Here is a 20,422-nt window from a genome sequence, read left to right on the forward strand (position 1 = left end):
GAGAAAAACTGCATTTTTTACTTTAGACATAGCTATTCAGCAGAGTTAATAGAGGGATATCTGTTTTACTGATAGCTATCAGTAAGTGGCACTGAGAAAATATGCTCAAGCTTCTGTAGGACCCAACTATTCAATGTAAGAACACAGCTCTTTAAATCCTCTGAATAATACTGTTTTTCAGTTGTAATGACCAGAGTTCTACCTGCAAAGAAGGAAAATGTTATAGCTTCAAAGGCTGAATGCCTGCTAACAGAAAAGAATTTAAAGAAGGCTCGTTACAAAATGCAAAAATTAAACCTACCATGTTGAAATAAAGGAAGAAGGTTCAGAAAGTTCATTTCATTACTGGTACTACACAGTAGAGATCAATTTATAACAAAGGGATGCATAAATAACAAGAACCACTTAAGAATGGTATTTCACAATTAGCCATTATGTACAAACAGATTTAAATTAAGACTTTAAATGAAGATGAAATAAAAATCAATGCCTGAAGCCAATTCCTAGTAAAGAAGGCTATTTTGTCGTTTAAAAAAATAGTAGTAATCAGAATAAATTAGACATCGTACCATGTCATTTCTCCTGACAGTTTTAGCAGCTAGCATAAGTTTATTAATATGATATGTTATAACAAACAGAATATGCCCCAAAATCTACCCTTTTAACGTAAGCGTTAAATCCGATAGATAGATAGACAGACAGATAGATAGATAGATAGGAGGAATGCTAGAGTGTGATTGTCAGATGATCCACAGTGAATAAGATGCTTCAGGAGTCCAGGGCACAGCATACACTAAGGTACTGTATTATTAGGTCTCAGCCTGTTGCTGCAGAGACAGAAAGACAAACATTCTCTCCTGTACCTCCACCACTTTTCACTTCCCCTCTCAGCTTCTAACTCAGAATATGGCCTTAAATCTTGCTGGATGACAGATTACAACTTAAAAACAAAACTGTATGCTACTAAGAAATCACAGTTGTTTAAAAGTATCCGAATCTAATCTTTATACATAAACTGATGACCAGCTCACAAACATGTCTATCCCTAATGGTAACATAAAAAGCCAAACCACAGTATTTGTTTTTACTATTCACCACTCCTCTACAAAAATTATAAAAGGATTTAGAACTGAACATAAGCACACACACATAGTATATATTTGAAATTTTAAGCATGGACATTTGTAGGACATAAATGATCATAGCATAAATGGGCTGACGTTAGTTAAGGAAAGGAGAGCACAACAAGCTACAATCTCACCAAAAAAAAAAAAAAGGTTTTATTTCAAATGTAAATTTAAAAAAAAACAAACTTGAAGACAGTCTTCATAATCATAAAGGCATCATAAAAGGGAACGTTAAAAAAAATGACTCTGTCTTGCAGGTCTCCTTTAAGGAAGAGAACACAACTATTCTGTGGGTATTAGATGGATAAAAAAGATTTGGTTATGAGAATGAAATTATACAGTATAAAAATTCATGAACTCAAACTCACTAAACTTTGGGGCAAAGCATCCACACCTGAAGACAGGAGGGCGATCCAGGCTGACCTGGACACACTCAGCAAATGGGCAGGCAAGAACCTGATGGTGTTTAACACCGAAAAATGCAAGGTTCTCCACCTCGGGAGGAAAACCCTGCAGCATCCTTATAGGCTCGGCAGTGCTACACTGGCTAGCACTACGGAAGAAAGAGACTTGGGGGTCATCATTGACCACAAGATGAATGTGAGCCTGCAGTGTGATGCTGTGGCTAGTAGAGCGACCAAAACGCTGGCTTGCATCCATAGATGCTTCTCAAGCAAATCCCGGGACATCATTCTCCCCTTGTACTCAGCCTAGGTGAGGCCGCAGCTGAAGTACTGCATCCAGTTTTGGGCTCCACAATTCAAAAAGGGTGTGGAGAAGCTTGAGACAGTCCAGAGAAGAGCCACACACATGATCAGAGGTCAGAAAAACAGACCTTACGACAACAGGCTGAGATCTATGAGGTTCTTTAGCATGGAAAAGCTCAGGCTCAGGAGTGATCTGATGGCCACCTATAAGTTTATCAGGGGTGACCATCAGTACCTGGGGGAATGTTGTTTACTAGAGCGCCCCAAGGGACGACGAGATTGAACGGTTATAAACTACTACAAGAGCGTTTCAGGCTGGACATAAGGAAGAATTTATTTCCTGTCCAAGCCCCCCAAGATCTGGAACAGCCTGCCAGCGGAGGTGGTTCAAGCACCTACACTGAACACCTTCAAGAGTAAATTGGATGCTTATCTTGCTGGGATCCTATGACCCCAGCTGACTTCCTGCCCTTTGGGCAGGGGGCTGGACTTGATCTTCCGAGGTCCCTTCCAGCCCTAATGTCTGAGAAATCTGTGAAAATACACATGTAAGAAGGCAGATTTGTCTACAGGCAATAGTGATATTAAAAAGAAACCCACAACTCAATGATCTCCATTTTATTCTGAGGCCTAAACAAATGATAAGGCATTACAGTCCAGCAGCCTTTTAAAACATAACATTAATTTATTTTTAATTTACTGATTAGACTCCAGGGACTATATCCTGCACAAAATCCTTTCCCAGTGACGCCAAGCCTAATAAAGGAGCACAGGATGCATATAAGCTAGCAGATGAATTTACTTCAACCTTTTCAAAGGGGAAGAAGGATCCAAACATCAGAATACTGCAGATCTAAAATAAGGATGAAAGAGCCTGAGAAATCTAATTTGTATAGACTCTAGAAAATACAAAATTGCAAACAATATAACAAGCAGTAAATGTGTGGGATAAATGGGGATAGAAAGATTAACTAGGCAAATTAAGGATCTTCTGATGTTGCTACAAGTCACGTGAATTAAACTGAAGTGATTTATAAGATTGTCAAAACACAACAGATTAATCTACACTCAGAAAATCTGCTCTCTATTTAAATATAAAACCATAATCATTTATTTTTAAATGCAAATTTGAAAAAAAATACATTAATTTTATTATTACTACTATCCTAGCTTGGATCTAGACTCTTCCTTACTTTTTCTATCTGATAGCAAGTACAATCAGTGAAAATCTTGAATGGAAGCTTACTCTGAGCCGCTGAGGGACGTCTATTATTTTCAGCTTCTCCCCGACATACATTTCATATGAAGAAACCACAAAAAGGAATGTTGAAAGTTTAGCATGGAGGAGTCAGACAACATAAGCAAACAGATTAATTTCTAGCACCAAAGAGAGTGTGACTTCACTTAATGCAGCAAAAAACATTGAAACAAATGGCTTCCAAAAATGAGGAGGAAAACAAAGTAAAATTGCTAATGAATATGTTTCTTCTATTATGGCCTGGGCAGAAATCTAAGTTGAGAGCTTTCCTTTGAAGAAAAAGATATAGGTAGCTCATTAGACAAGACTTGTGAGGAAATTAATGCTTCAAGGCATTAATATCCTTCAGTCACCAATTTCTATAAATCCTAGATTGTCAGAGTCAGAAAAATGTACTTAGCGAAGACATATCGGCAGCCAGTGGATGTGGTCCAATGCATTCTAGTTAGAATGCTGTTGCATTGCCCCAGCTGTCATGTGTATTAATTCCCCCGTGTTTCAAAATAGCTGTGAGGGCGCTTTAACTAAACCTCATCAAATGAGCTTTATTTAAAGTGCACTGGCAGCCATTTTGAAATGGCTTAACACACGTGAAGTTGAGCCATTTTAATTAGAGCAGCTGTCTGGGAACCCCTCTAATTAAAATGCCTCTCCTGCCCTTCCCCCAATCCCTGAACACATGTATAGGCAGCCATCATGCCAAAGGAACACATTTTTCTCAGAATTCAAGTCCCTCTTCTGTCTTTGTCTAAAAGGTAGTTATGGCCAGATATTGACGGTATCCACCTTTCTTCAATTGTCAATACTACCTGAGATCTATGGAGACAATGTGGTAAAAAAAGTTGGATAAACAATTCCATAAAGTGCTTCAAGAGACCTTTTCATGCCTCTCTCCAAAATGCACTGCTTACCAGGCAATTCCTGAAGCACACCAAGGCCACATAATATCTGTCACAATAGGACTGCAAAGTGATAGTTCCTTTAAGTACTGTTTTGGATGTTAGCTATAGTAGACATTATTATTAAAATAAAGTTAGTACTATATTCCTAAAAAGGTGTTAGTGAAGGAAGACCCCTAAAGTACTTGGCCATATATGGCCTTAAAAGAGTACATTTTTACTTTATTTTTAAATGCAAAATAACTTTTAACTACCAGTCCCAGACAATGGCATCAAAGCAGTTAAGCCATTCACCTGTATTCTTGTTGCACTAACTGCAATTGTTACTCAGCCAAGGGTTGAGATGAAACAAGAATACTCATGTATACTGCAGAAAAGGAGTTCATTTGCATGACCTCTCCACCTCCCATATTATTCTGCAAATTTTAACAGTGGATTACTCAATTTTATAAAAGGTGCAGAGAAAAAGGCATGTTGATTTAACCGGATAGCTTACGGGTTATTCTTTAGCTCCAGGCAGGAGCAGTCTGGCAGGGAAGGAAGGGAAGTCATGCGGTGCCCCAGCAGGAATCAGAAAGCAGCAGGGCAGGAAGAAAGGACGGAAGGAAGAAGGGGACTAGTACCCATAGCCTAAGAAGAAAACAGGGAGCAGCCTAATGATGCATCAATTAAGCAGTCAGCAGCTGGTTCACAGGTACTCCTTCCCTCCCAGAGCAGGGCTTCCAATGGGCTGTGTTGTCTGTCTGGGCTTGCCTCCTCCCCAGCTCCCCCAAGGCAAAGGGCCCAGGGAGCCTGGAACTGCTCCCAGCAGTAGCTGTGTCAGAGCTGCTGTTCTAAGTTAACTGTTTAACCAATATAATTAGAGGAGGTTAAATAAATATTTTAAACTATATTTACACCCTTAGATTTAATTAATCTGCCTGCCATGAAGCTGAGCTGCTGTCTGGTTCTGAAAACAATACCAGATATGGGGCTAATTATGGTAATAAATGCTCCAAAAAGAGTATGTAAATTCAAGTTACTTAATTCCGCAATTTCATTAAGTAGTAAACTATGCCGTCCAAACTGTCTCTTCCTTTTTCCTAACTTTGCCCCTACTCTCCACCAAAAAACCCAGAGGAGACCTAATACTATATGCCAAGTTTCATTCTGCATTTGTAGTGCGTTATTTATATAACAGATAAAACTAAGACTGTAACTACAAAAGTACAATGAGCAACTACAGTATAAGGTAAGTGGAAAATGCAAGGCTACATAAAATCAGAAAAAACAAATTTATACAAAAGAAAAATCCTTTTGAAAACTGAGGAACTAAAAAATACCATGATGTTTTCTCATTAGTTTTACTGACAAATCTAGGCCAATAGGATCCTAGAAAAAGAATTATTCACAGAGCAAAATGTATGTAAGAAAGGATTTTTCTTGTACATTGTATTTTATTTAAGCTTCTATCATCAACTTCAGGATAAAAAAAAATAATTGTGATTTTCAGGAGATTTCTTACCTAATATTATCCACTCTATATAAGGAGGTAAATTCTGCTCTTCATTGTACCAGTGCAAGTAAAAATAGCTCAGAAAAAGATCTGATATATTAAACTCAACCCTACAAAAAAGCTCTTTTGAAATTATATTTACAACTAGCTTCAGCCTTTTTTAATCACTCCCTTAACATACAATATTTAAAAAGCAGACGGGACAAAAGAAGTATAACCAAAATGATTAAATACTGCACAAAATATTTTTTCTTTGTTGTTAAGCTATACCTTATTGAACTTATTTCTAATTTTAAACATTACTACTAGCATAGCAAAATTCTCATGTGATCTCCCATCTCTATGGAAACCTTTCTTAGCAATCAGTTGCCCATGAAGAAAGATTCCAGTTTTCCTTGGCCACAGGCAATATTTGAGCATTCCTAGAACGTGATACAGAGAAACGTACTAACCCCATGTCAGTACACACATAAATCTTTTCCTGTTACCAAGGATTTTCAGAACATCCTTTAATCCTTTCACCATCCCCCACTTAAACAGCTGGAATTAGAAAGATAAGACACTTTAAACTCACCCACTGGAACCAACGTAGAGAGAGAGGACTATTATTTTTTCTAGAATGATGTCATGTAACACACTGTCCTTTGTATTAAAAATTCTTCTTAATTTTTCCTCCAAAGTTAATTAATTTAAACACTCCCAAACTCAAAGTTCTCTCACCATGTTACAATCTTTAGGATCTTCTAAATATACAGCAAGAAATGAAGAATATGTAAAACATTTAAGTAATAATATTAGATTAAAACCTGAACAATTAAAATCTTTGCAACATGTAAATTATAGATACAGGTTTCCCTCAATTTATGCAGTACATGCATTCCTGGAGAACATCACACAAATTTAATTAGCATAAAGCGAGCCCACTTTACAGTGTAAGAAATAGGGATAGGTTCCCATGGCAGTGAGGGAGGGAGGGAGTCTGGGACTAGGAAAGGGGGGTGGGCTGGGTGCCGCTCCTAGGGCTGTACAAGGCAGCAAAGCAGAGGAAACAGAGCAGCACTCATACCAGCCCAAGCTGCAGCGGCCCCGGGAGCAACTGACAGCAGCTGCCTGCAGCTACTGGGCTGCGCTGTGCTCTGCTTGTCCCCCATGCCCGGGATCCGCCTGTCCTCGCTCACCTCTGCTCCTGGGCTGCGCTGTGCCCTGGTATAGGCAGCTGCTCCTGGGTCTACTCCAGCACAAGCTAGGGTAAGCACAGACAAGCAGAGCCCCGGGCAGTGTGGGGCTCAGCACTCTCCCCAGTCCCTGCTACAGCAGCCCCAGGAGCGGCCAACACCAGTTGCCTGTAGCAGCTGGGCTACACCATGCTCTGAATCCCCCAGGGCTCTGCCTGTACCCACTCACCCCTGCTCCTGCTGCAGCAGCCCCAGGAGTGACAATGCCAGCTGCCTGCACCAGCACACGGCACAGCCCAGGGGCAGAGGTGAGTGAGGACAGGCAGAGCATTGTGCAGCTGCTTGTGCCAGCTACTCCTGGGGCCACTGCTGCTGGGACTGGGGTAAGTGCCGCACCCCGCGCTGCCTGGGGCTCTGCTTGTCTGCACTAGCCCCAGCCCGTGCTGGAGTGACCCTGGGAGCAGCCGACACCAGTTGCCTTCACCAGGGCATGGCGCAGCCCAAAAGCAGGTGAGTGGGGACAAGTGGACCCCAGGCACAGGGGGACAGGCGGAGCACAGTGCAGCACAGCAGCTGCAGGCACCAGCCACTCCTGGAGCGTCTGCAGCCAGGGCTGGGATGAGTGGGGCCATGGCCATTTCCCCTCCCCCCAAAGACTTACCTGCTTGGGTGGGAAGGGCGTCTGTGCTGATCGCTAAACAGGCAAATTTACCTCACATATAACAAATTATGAGTCTAAATATGTTCATCGCATAAGAGCAAATTTGCATATAAAGAACCCACATAAAATGAAGGAAACCTGTATATTCTAATATTATGTTACCCAGTATGTTTTTGATCACCACCTTTACAAAAACAATTAAGCATCATACCCTACCAAGTTAAAATTATCAAAAGGAAGATAATTTTGGTTTTTGATCTATGCTATTCCATGAATTTGGACTGATGAACACAGGTGAAGTCTCCCCCTAGATTTGCTCTGCCATACCAATCTAACCATTCTTGATCTTGATGATCTAACACTATATGTTTCTTCTCTGAGGCCTCTACAAAGGCAGCTCTCCCTTCCCTTGACAAATGAAGCAAGAGAGAGTCATTAGGGTTAAATGAGAAAACTGACAAAACTAACCTGCCTTTTACTGAACAATTCATAAAGTGAATTCTTAATGACTGAACCCTAAAAAAAAGCCATTAATACCTCTCAAGTCATTTTACAAAGATAATGAAAGAGCTCAAACCTTTTTTTAAAAGCAACACACAAACCTGACTTCCTCCTTCAACTCACCAAGGTTTCTTTCCAGTGGAAGGATCATTCTTAAATAGATTTCATTGAGAGCGCCTATGCTCTGAGCCACATTACTAGAATAGTTTTACACTTTGTCTACATTGAAAAAGTAGAGAAGAATTAATAGGTGAAATGCCTGCCCCAGTTGACATTAATATGGAATTAAAGCAGGGGAAGACACTATGTTTTTGATGTGGCTATGGAAAAAGTGGTATATTCACTAAATTCATACGAAGGGGTTAATTTAAATGGCCTGCACCAACTTTTTGGAAACACTGATTATATGGCTACCATAGGAAATACGAAAGCTACAATACAAAGGATGATTTGAGACCTGAAAGCAACAGCAAAAAAAACAGCAGTGAGTATCAAAGGTAAAATAAAAAATACATTTTTACGATGAGATCTTAGACAATTTATCTAGTGGTCTGTAATCACAGATATCAACAAATGAGGCCCTACAGTTACCGAGAAGAATTAGTTACTAAGGATTTGAAGGTGGAAATTCAGGTGTGGATCCACAGGAGGAATTTCTATTTTTTTCCCCTATGGAGAATTTTTAGCTTGAAACAACTATAGGTTCAGATATATAAGACTTACTGAACCAGATGTATTACGATCTGTACATTTACTTGGAAGAAAGACAGACAACTAAAGACCTTTGAAAATACAGCATTGGGAGAAAGATCAGGGCCAGTAAAGAAGGATGTGCGGAGCAGAAAATCTAAAAAGAAATTGCAGATTTATGAAGAATTATGTATAGTAAGTGCAGTGAAAACTCATGGACTTCAACAGAAAGGGTACGTGGTTAAGAAGAAGGAAGAAAGACCAGCAAATCCTCTCTAAAAGGGCTACTCATATGCTGCTCTACTTTGTGGCTGAGCTAAAAAGATGAAAAGAAGACTGAACAGAACCCAAGAGCTTTTAACATGATTTCTAAGCAACTGGTAAAATATGCCCTTTTCAGAAAAGGCAAACTGTGAAAACAGGTAAGGGTGTCTTGATTCTCCAGAGCCAGGGAATAAGGAGCAGGAGATCAAGCAAGGTTATTTACCAGGAAGCTCTCTCTCAGACCAATATTAATGCAGTCCAGTTACACAAGAATTTCTTCAAGTCTTAAAATATGTTTAATTCTTGAGGTACTATCAACTATTGAAATAACAATGAACCCATTTAAGTCAGCAATAGGACAACTTGTGAGAAATCAGTAACCTAACCAATGTTACAATTATTTCACAGAACTTCCTATTCAAACATCCAGAAACAGTCCTCAAACCATTAGTCTGTTCTACCACTAGTTTATTGTTTCCAATTTGTGGAAATCTCTTCACCTGTAAAATGGGAAACTGCTGACTGATACATTCTACCAGCAAACAGAATGCTAATCAGATGTCAAAGTTGTTGGGTTGCAAAGCACAGATAGGGACTCTATTAAGCATGGGGCAGCAGATCCTCCAAAATTCTCATAAAAAATAAAATTTAGTGGAATTAAAGGCAGCAATGAAATGCACAGCTCAAGCCCTAAAATTCACTTCAAATTCATATTTACAAAATGTAGGAAAGCAACAACAAACCACATAACTGAATCATTAGGGTGGTACCACAGAGCAAGGATGCAAATAATGACCTGACACTTCTTTTCCTATGCCTTCAACTGAGTCTGTTGATCAAAAAAACCTATATCCAAGCAAAAAGTAACACAGTTAGGCTGGCTATTTCACTACACAATTAAAGCTGGTGAACAGTAGCTAAATACAAAAAAAAATCATGGAATTTTTCTTGGTGAGGTCTTAAAATTAAGGTGCATCTTATACACCAAAGTTACATAACAAAAATTACTGAGATCACTGTAACAAGAGTTGATTAAAAAGCAATCACATTTATGTTGAATTTTTTGTCCATGATGGTATTGTTTTCTGAGAGCGCAGTCTACATACTCCTTTGTATTATCTTACACAGTAGAAAAATTCAATAAGCTCCAAGTAGCCTTCACTACTACATTAAACATAAGATACAAGGCTTAATTTCTAACCAGATAATTCAAAAGGCCTACAGAGAGAACCTGGACTAGTCACGAGTCATGCCTTTTCTCCTATTCTGTGACTTCCAAGATGGCCAGTAACAAATAAAAACAATGGGTACTCCATATAAACCCAGATGCCTGAGGTTCCCAAAATTTATCAACCATGCATCCTCCTGAAGATTTCATTCACTATTTCTTTAACAACTGAGTGATCTACATTTTTATGCATCTTCACTAAAGGAAACCTGGAATTCTTCCTAGATAAACTGGTGTTGGCACAGAAAGAAAATAATCAGTTACCACAAGTCCCAACTCTCGAAGCTTTGTAGTATTGTTCATTACATTTCAAACTGTTTCACCTACATATTTTATGATTTTTTAAAAATAATTTCTAAAAAACCCTATCTTCCAATTAAGAAACATGGTAAACTAGTGGGAGACAACCCTTTTGACATGTGCGCCACAAATCAGACCCACTTCCTCCCTGAATACCATGCTGATCCCCCTCCCCAGCCCACCTGATTGCACTGTTTTCTGCTCCCTGTGCTAGGCCTGATCTGCTGCTCTGCTTTTTGCTTCCTGTCCTATCAGCCACTGTCCCCTCCCCGCTTTGCTACATGCCACACACAGAGGCTGCCATACCACCACAGGATGGCCACCCCTGTGACAAATATGGAACCTCACATGGCAAATCTACATCAAATACCTCCTTGAGCCTATCAGAGAAGCATCCCTTTATTAACTACAAAATTAATTTCCTTTTAGCTTTCCTTCCAACTAAGAGTGGACATCCTAGAGACAGTAATCAAAAATATGTTGGGTTTTTTGGTTGTTGAAAATCCTTAAACCAGCCTTTTTACATGTTCCTAAAAAGAGTACTATTTTTTTTACTTGCATTACTCTTTTTTTTTTTTTATACTCTGGCCTAAGCCCTCCCAAGAGCCTACAGAAAAAAAGCTTAATGTTTTGTACGTGGCTAGGATGACGCAATTCCAAAATGTAAGTCTAACATAAATGTAAATATTTAGTACAGTGTTCATATAGTGACTAGAACAATAGGGTCCCCAACCCTGACTAGAGCTTACAATACTAATGATAACTTTATTAACTAATAACAACAGCAGTAACCAACTGCTTTTAGAGAACATAAACTGGCACACAACTTATATTGTGTAAATTTAACTATTTCTAGGGCAATAACTTAAACTGCTTTTAGGTCTGCTGGTGTTTAATGAAAACTCCCCAGGACAGACAAAGCTCAACTGATGAGAGCACTTCATGAGCACAGAATAAAAAAGCATCCCAGAAGATATAACATGTACCTTTTCTCTTCTGCAATAAATACTATTTAAAAAAAATTTAAAAAAAAGAGGGCCAAGTGAGGATGTAAAGAGGGGCTGTCATTTCCCCTCCCCTACACAGACATTTTCCTGAATATTTCTTATAGATTGTGTGGGCCCTAAGACAGGACAGTCACATTTACCAATGCAAGTGCTTGTGCCATTAGGATCTACCCTGTTTAGATATATGTTAGTTTAAGCTTCAATGACATGATTGAACATGCGAATAAGCATTTATCATTTGGTAGAATGGGATCTTGAGAGTGAGTAAAAATGTCTTAGTGAAGTTTTCTTTTTCTTTAAACAAATGGACTTTTCCATCATGATTAAATATAATAATTCTCAATTAAAAATTATTCTTCTGCATCTCTTTAACTAAAACAGAACATCTGGATTGCAACACTGCCATACTATCGCAAGTAGCAGTGCACAAAGCCGATAATCAGTTTACAAAGGGTTGATAAAAGGATGAGAGATCTTGTATCTGCATCTAATGTGTGGAGAGAAGACAAAAAGAACATGAATGCTGGCCCAACAGACCAACCTGTACTCATCTGGAGAAAACTATAGGTGAAAAAATATTTTTTATTAGTATTTCACAGTTTAACTTTCACCTGCCTCAGAAGATTATTTACTGGGAGATGGAGCTAGTACAGTTGTATCTATTTACATTTAGCAACACAAAGCTAGAATGAACCACTCTTATGTCCTGCTATCACAGACATCATCGTATTTATAAAGTGAAGATATCCTCTTACTTTAAAAGTTTAATAGTACTGTAGTGTTTCTCTAATATTTTTTTCCTCTTTTAAAACTCATGCCTACATAAAACATGGGAAAATTTATTATTCTAGCAAATATAATTCTTGTAAAAATATTAAGTGCTGTTTCCTATTTAATTTTAGTGGTCTTGTTTTTGAGCAGTGATAGTTCTTGCCCAGTGTGTCAAACTGGTTTTTATTTTCACAGGATATTACAAGTTATTGGGGAAGGGAATCATTGTTGTAAAGTATTTATATAATTTTTACCTGAAACTCTCTATGCTACTTGAAAGATGTATACATTTTGCTTGCCAATCAGCCTAAAAATAACTGAATTCACATTTTAAAATGTTAATCAAGTCTAGCCCACTAACGGTACATGATCACAACTCCAGCAAAACATTAAAAAAAAGAAAAATGCAGTGGGATGGTCACTGGCTAAGATTAAAAAGCTGCTGTTGATTATCAGAAGCCAAAAGTTGACTGTCTCCACCTGCTGGAAATATACAGCCAAACATCAAGGTGCAGACTAGTAGAATGCATTTTTAGATGTGGTACATCTATCCACATTATCTTCCTTCCTAACTATACTTTTTAATTCAAAGGTTGCTTTCCCCTTTCCAGCAATTCTTTAACTCTCATTAATTGGCAAAAAAACTGAGGGGGAACATAATTTCATTCCAGTGACCACAAATACCATTTCCACACACCTTTTTGTGCTTTTGTTTGTACCTCTTTTCCTCCCTTTAATACTCTGCAGTATCAACATTAAAACTGGGAGTTATATATGCCAACAAACTAAAAGTGCATTCTAAAACTGGTCTCAAAGTTCACAGCACAATGCTAATTTGCCTGTTACAATGACAGTATTTTACGTGTTCCCCATTCTACAGCAATTTGAAGTTACTTTGCAGGAGTTTCTTGCAACTTTTAAAACTTTTTAGATCAAGGACACATTTAAAATGGTAATTTTTACATATATACACAAAAAATTACTTGGACATATACATAAAAATATAACTGAGCTAAACAAAGACAAAAAGAACTGTATCATCCTAGGAGGTAAGTGTATAAAAACATATTTACCTAATACTTAGAATAGTTAAAAGATGTTCTGTTCACATCCCTAACTAGTAACAAGTAAGGTTTAACTTCTTCTAGTAATAATTGTTTTATTGTACTGTATAAAATGTTAAACTAAACATCAAACAGATGCTGTTTAAAGTTTCCATTGAAACTAACTGATGAAGACTAATCTTCAAAAGATACACATACAATATGCACCTCTATAAGGATAAATATATTATCCTCTATCATGAAAACAAATACAAAGAAATGCCATGTTTCATACTACCTTAGTAATGTAAAAAAATAAATGCTATCAGTTTAGTTTCTGAAGTTTGATTTGCTGAAACAGTAGGATGTTTTTAAATAACTAGAATCCAATTCTATAATCAGACACTTTTGCAATGGTATCTATACTACCATAGGGTAGCTTCGGGGCTTTGTTTTTACTTTCAACCAAAAAACAAAACCCAATTTAGTATCTTCACATCAGCTTCAAGTGCCTTCAGTTGGCAGGGTCACCATACAAAGGCATAACCTAAAATGCATACTGATAATATTGTGCATAAGTGTTACTGTTATACCAAATTCATCCAATTCAAGCACCAGATTTTGCTCCCATGAGACACTTGCTTTGAACTACAATAGGTGTAATGTAAATTAAGAAATATTATACTCTCTTTATACTCAACTGATGTTTTACATAGAAAACAGCAACAGCAAATCTGATTTATGGCTTCACTTCCTTATTTAGGGGAGAGGGATTAAGTTTCATAAAAAGGTGAGACATAAAAGTTAATACTTCATAGGAACTCAGGAACAAGAAAAATCTTGTCACTCCCAGGATATTCATTATATCCAACAGAAAGGTGTTACAGCTTTTTAATACTGTTTCCTTGGTTGTAATTTTGAACTTGCTCTTTCGGATCCAGGTTTCTTCAACAAATTTCTTGGTTTATACAAACCAAATAAAACTCACGTGGTGTCCTCAAAATAATAGCAGGAGCACTTACTCATCATACTTGATATGATAAATAACTTCTTCATCAGTGTCCATACAGTCTGAATAAGATGTGGAAGGTGTACTGTCCAAATTATTTGTACTTTCTCTAGAATGATCTTGGCTTAAGTTTCCATTAGTCCTTTTGTAAGAATTGCCACTCTTTGCTTGAGCTTTACCATTCTTATGTCCCTTTTTTGCTCGGGTAACATTTTCTATGTGAGCTTCAAACCAGGCTCCAATGCTGACATCACGGGCATCCACCAATTCATTTATCTAAAAATGAAAGTTTGACAGTGAGTTAATTTTTTATTTTCTATAAATATGGGTAAACAGAATAAAAGGAAAACTAGCTAAATCTTGTGCAGTCTGAGCTGCCAGGTACACCAGCACAGCTCCATTCAAATCAGCAGAGTTGTGCTGGTGTAATTAATACCAAAATTCAGCCATTTACATCCACTGATTTTTTTAAAAATCCATTTTGTGCTTTTAAGGTATGCATGTTTTGTTCTTCTGTACTAAAATCTGCCACAATCATTGTTTCAAAGCAGTTAAACAGAGTATTGGGTTAAAAAAAGTCAGATTTTTAAAAGGAAAATAAGGCTAGCAATTTTTTTTCCATTCCATGCTCTAAGAGCTGCCTCCCTAAATGCAGGAACACAGAATATTAGCTCACAACTTGTAAGGTTTTTAAAATTTTGAATGTTCCTCTATAGTAGAATTATTTCCCTCCCCCTCACCCCATCATTTCACTCTTGTACTGCATTCAAATCCTCCATCCATGAGGACAAAAAGGGTATTCCTCCAAACCTTTCAAGGCAGCTACCATAGCCAAAGATTGATACTTCCATAATTCTTATAAAAAATAGAACTCTATCACAATATTCCTCATTCTCTGAACTTGAACCTGGGAATAAAGTATAATTGCTCACAATAGCACTAGCACCAAGCAACCAGGTTATCCTATAACAGTATTCACATAATATTTGCCTAATGTTTTCCTAAATTCATCAGCAGACTAAAACACATAATTTTGATAATGCAGTGTTTTCCTTATGACTGAAGTTACAAAAGCCAGCAAGGGAGAAACAGATAAATTATGCAGGGATGCTTTTTAAAAAACCCCACAAAATTACTAAATGCAAAATAAATGTTTTCTTTGAAATGTAAACATGGACTCAAATCTAGGTCTATAAAGACCCATGATTTTGAGCAAAAAATATTTTAGCAGTATCAGCGTGGTACAACTACATCAAATTAAAAAGTAGCATGTGAATAACAAAAATACAGGCATACCTCGGAGATATTGCGGGTTCGGTTCCAGACCACCGCAATAAAGCCAATATCGCAATAAGGCGAGTCACACGAATTTTTTGGTTTCCCAGTGCATATAAAAGTTATGTTTACACTATACTGTAGTCTATTAAGTGTGCAATAGCATTATGTCTAAAAAAAATGTACATACCTTAATTAAAAAAATAGTTTATTGCTAAAAAATGCTAGCCATCATCTGAGCCTTCAGTGAGTCGTAATCTTTTTGCTGGTGGAGGGTCTTGCCTCCAATTTGTAAAAAAACGCAGTATCTGCGAAGCGCAATAAAGCGAAGCGCAATAAAACGAGGTATGCCTGTACATGCTACCGAATTAAAATTTGAAAAGTAAATCAGAACAGGTTCCATTAATTAAAAAAGATTCACTTACTCCTCAGTAAGAAGCATGTTTCAGAGCAACATTCATTGATTTCTCAAAAGTATTCAGTACACTGAATGCCCCTTCCCAAAGACTTCAAAGTGGACATGTTTTAAAGCCATTTTTACACACATGGAGACTGACACCAACATTAAAAGGAATGCCTTGTCAAATGGTAAGACTGCCAAAAATGGAAATAGGCCTTTAACCACTAAACTAAGGATCAGCAACCTGCAACCCAGAGTCTGCATCCTGCCTGCAGAGGCCCTGGATCCAGCCCACAATGCTTTGTTGTTATTTGGAAGCTGAAAGCCAGTGTTCACCAGTGGGCCATTTTGCCCACTCTGTTGAGCCTTGGCGAGGCACTTTAGTCATGCTATCAATCATCTCCAGTAAATCCAAAGACATGATTCTCCTGCTTTACTCTACACTGGTGCGGCCACAGCTGGAGTACTGTGTCCAGGTCTGGGCACTGCACTTCAACAAGAGTCCAGAGAAGCAGCGACTTGCATGGCAAGCCATACGAGGAGAGTCTGAGGGATCTCAGACTCTTCAGCCTAAAGAAAAGAAGTCTGAGAGGGGACCTGATTGTGGCTTACCACTATATCAGAGGCATACATCAGACGCACAGCGAACAACTGTTCACCAGGGCGCCCTGGGGGAAAACTAGAAACAACAGCCACAAACTCCTGGAAGATAGTTTCAGGCTAAACATTAGGAAAAACTTCATTACAACTAGGGTGTCGAGACTATGGAACAAGCTCCCTGCAGAGGTGGTGCAAACATCTGCCCTAGAAGTCTTTAAGAGAAGACTGGACAGTCACCTGGCTGGGGTCATCTGACCCCAGATGTCTTTCCTGCTCATGAAGGGGGCTGGATCCAATAATCATTTGGGGTCCCTTCCAGCTCTATGATTCTATACCCTGAATGGGAAACAAAGAAGTGGCAGTGGGGAGCAGTCGCAGAGACCAGCTCCTAGAGTGGGCCTGCCTTCGAACTAAGCTGGTTTATTTTGGCCCACCACTGGAAAACACTGCCAACACCTGTACCAGACAAGATAGCAACAAAAAACAACTGTTTTCTCTTCCTACAGAAATATCCTGATTACATACATATAGAAGGTGCCATAAAACATAAGCAACTGTAGAAATTATTTAGATTGCAACAATGCATAATAGGTACTTTGAAAACACAGATGACAGTACAGTCCCAGTCTACCAAAAGATGAAGAGGATCTTAAACTGTACAAAGAATGTCATTTACATATGTCAGTCTGGGTTCATGGTAGAGGTGATATCTTTTATTAGACCAACAAGATTAAAAAAAATGTCTTCAATAGCAAGCTTTTGCGCACAAACACCCTTCATCAGGCATTGGAGAAAAGACTGTAAAAGTTCTCCTGGGTAGAAATGAAAGTTCATATTTCACAGGATTTCACACAGGAGTGAAAACATTGGCGATGCGTAAGGGGTGCACGCACACCCCTCGCGTGGCGGTGTACCACCTACAAAAAGGCACCGCAGTGTTGGCTGCACCTATCGGGCAGTCACTGCTCACCACCACCTCCCCCTTGTTGCCAACACCGCCAGCGATCGCCGCTGGCCGCTTAGGCCAGTGTCTGCAGGTGGTTGCCACCCCCATGTTCCTGCCTCTGCCAGCGCTACCGTGCCCCCCCAGCCGCTGGGGGCAAGCATCATTCATGACTCAATAGATGGAAAATTCCTCTGGGCAGGCAGGTTTTGGCTGTTAAAGAGTCTCTCACCTCAGCTAAGACGTGCCAACTCAGAGGAATTTTCCGCTCTGAGGTACGCGTGCAGTCGTTGCCAGCTTGGAGCTGATGCCGGAGCTGTGGAGCCTGGCGCAGCTGTTTGCAGCCTGCCTGCTGCTTGCTGCAGTTGCCCAGAGCCCAGGCTGGCTACAAGTCACTGCACTGGGCTCTGAAGCCCAGTCATCAGCTCTCTGCCAGGAGTAGGGGAGAGACTGGAGTTGCACTGCCTCAGGCCCCTCCCCCACTGTCCGCTCTGAGGCACGTGCATGCCCCAGTACACAACTGATGCCAGATCCCAGAGCAGCTGTTTGCAGGGCTGGCAATGGCGTGCCAAGCAAAAATGGCCTTGCATGCCATACGTGCTGGGGGTTGCTGACCCCTATTCTAGTTTCCAAACTTCCTCCCAAACCACCTTCAACAATTCCATTACCTCAGCTTTCTCCAACAAATTCCAGATTCCATTCTAGCATCTGTACCTTATTCCTCTCTCCACCAATATTCAATCTCACTCTCTCCCACCTCCTGTCCCCACTAAACACAGTTCATAAACAAGAGGGAGAAGGAGACGGTCTTGGAGCCAGATTGTCACTTCTCACTTTAAAACACATGGGAGTTCTGAAAGAGAAAGTTCTCTTGTGAGAATTCCTCAAGAAAAATTCCCATATCTGTGCATTAGTTCTAGCCTCCACCACTTTCCAGCTTTATTTTCCTGACAGCAGGATTCAGAGGGAGTTGAAGTATCAAAGGACTGCCTCTTCCTCACCTTCCAGATACTGCTTGGGATTTTTCTATGAAAGGTTTCCACAGAAGTCATAATACATCTCCAAGTTGTTTTCTCTTTTCCAAATAAATCAGCAGAGCCAAAAGCCAGCCAATGCAAGTCTCCTTAGCTCATTCCTCCCAATCTCATTGTACTCCCCTAGCTTCGGGCCCACAGCTGTACAGCACTCTGTTGGGTTTGGCAAATTATAAGATAGGACACAAATATAGAAGGGGACTGAACATATAGTGCTTTGAAGACCACCACAAAAATCTTGTACCTGACATAGTGAAGATAAGGAAGCCAATGGAGGGAGTGATGAGGTCAAAGCCATATGCAGCTGAGGTGATCTCAGCACCTGCATTTTACATAGTTTGACAAACATGACTATTGACAACGCCTGTGAGGAAGAGGAAATTACAGTAATCATGATGTATGACGAAGGCCTAAAGTAAAGTTTTAAAGATATGACCAGAAACAAAAGAATGGATCGTACAAGCAATTTGTGAGATACGAGTTTTCAACCTTTTTTAAGGAGTGTACCCCTTTCCATGGGTACCCCTTCTGGAGCATACCCCTTTCCAGACTGGTGGGGTGGAAGGGGGGCCAGATGAGAAGCTGGTGCTGTGGGGAAGCGATGCATGGTGGCACGGAGTGGTGAAATGACTGCGGCTGGGAAGTGGCACGTGGCAGAGACACAGAGTGGTGAGTCATGGCAGCGGGGAGCTTCCACATGGCAGCTGCCACTGCCATTCAGCACTTTGTGCCACCACCATGCACTACTTCCCTGCACGTACCCCCTGGGGCCATCCAAGTACCCCCCGGATGACAACCGCTGATGTAAGACACAGTAAGATCTGGCCTCTGTATGGATTTCTAAAAGCAAGACAGAAGAGAATCAACAATTTATATGACAGTACAATATCTATCTTTGCTGCTATAAATATATTTGTGCTTAACCTAAATTCAGGTGTCCATAGCATTTTGTTTGAAGGATGACAAGCACCAAGAATTAAAAATGTTAGTGTAATTAAAAACCAAGTCCCTTACCTACTTATTCTTTAAGGTAGTATACTTCTACATATATAAGAATTCCTATGGCTAGGGACAGAAATTACATATAAACTAATATGCAATCAGAACCCAGTTCAAATCTGTAACACAGAAGAAGTTCAGTGCATGTAAACCACTTTCAAAACAGCTGAAACCAGTTTAAGATAAACCTGGATGGATGTAGTATCAGACCTGCAAACTTCCCTCAGCAAGGTGGGTGGGCTAGCCTTGGCTCAAGCTGTCTGCTCCAGCCAAACAGGTAGGCGTGCTCTAGCGCCCTTCGGCTTCTAGCCGGGTCCACTGCAGGCACGTAGGGCATTTTCAGAATCAAAAGTGAATGTCTGTCCACCTGCTTATTGGTTCAGTCTATGCAGCTTAAACTAACCTGCAAAGATTGAATCAATTTAGCTCTGGGCTTTTTGACTGTCTGTACTTAGCGTAAGTGTAACAGCAGTTCTTAGGAACTAAGAACTACTCTATAAAAGGATAAAACATTTACTTGTATTTATTTTATCTGATAATTTATTAAAACTTGAGGTAATTAAAAATAGAACAATAGAAAAGACAAGCAAGATCCTGTTTCCCCATAAAGGCAACAGCATAATTTATAACTGAACAGAAATGTAAATGGGCCCCATGTTAACTATGGCACTATGACTCATTATTATCCTGTATTACCTGTGTTTTAGTTTGAAATACTGAGATGAGCTATTCCATTATTTCCACTGCACTCTGAAGACTGATAATAAGGCTCTAAGAAACAAACCATTAACAATGTCTAAACTTAAGCTGCAGCAGTATGCAGCTCAGTATCAGCAAATTTCCATGGTAACTGAATATTAAATGAGACATGTGAAAAGGCCTCTAGATTTTCAGCCAAACCACCACTGCAAGCTCATTTCTAGCTGGAATATAAAATAAAAATAGGGAAGAAAATGTACTTCGTACCTACAAAACTGAAGAAGAGACACAAGCAAGTATTAGCTGATATTTTATATGTAATAAAATAAATATAAAA

At 39.3% G+C, this 20,422-nt stretch overlaps 1 protein-coding gene across 4 annotated transcripts in view; it reads right to left on the reverse strand.

Annotated features, from left to right (window-relative positions):
* The window catches only part of UHRF2 (ubiquitin like with PHD and ring finger domains 2), a 192,521-nt gene that overhangs the window by 116,658 nt on the left and 55,441 nt on the right, over nt 1-20,422 (reverse strand). For all 4 annotated transcript variants that reach the window (XM_019517605.1, XM_019517604.1, XM_019517606.1 and 1 more), the window contains one exon: nt 14,149-14,411. In XM_019517605.1, the coding sequence (XP_019373150.1) occupies nt 14,149-14,411 (263 nt within the window). The remainder of the gene's footprint in view (nt 1-14,148; nt 14,412-20,422) is intronic.

The sequence above is a fragment of the Gavialis gangeticus genome, unplaced genomic scaffold (genome assembly GCF_001723915.1).
Source record: "Gavialis gangeticus isolate Ggan-Ray unplaced genomic scaffold, GavGan_comp1, whole genome shotgun sequence".
In the NCBI taxonomy this organism is placed as follows: domain Eukaryota; kingdom Metazoa; phylum Chordata; order Crocodylia; family Gavialidae; genus Gavialis; species Gavialis gangeticus.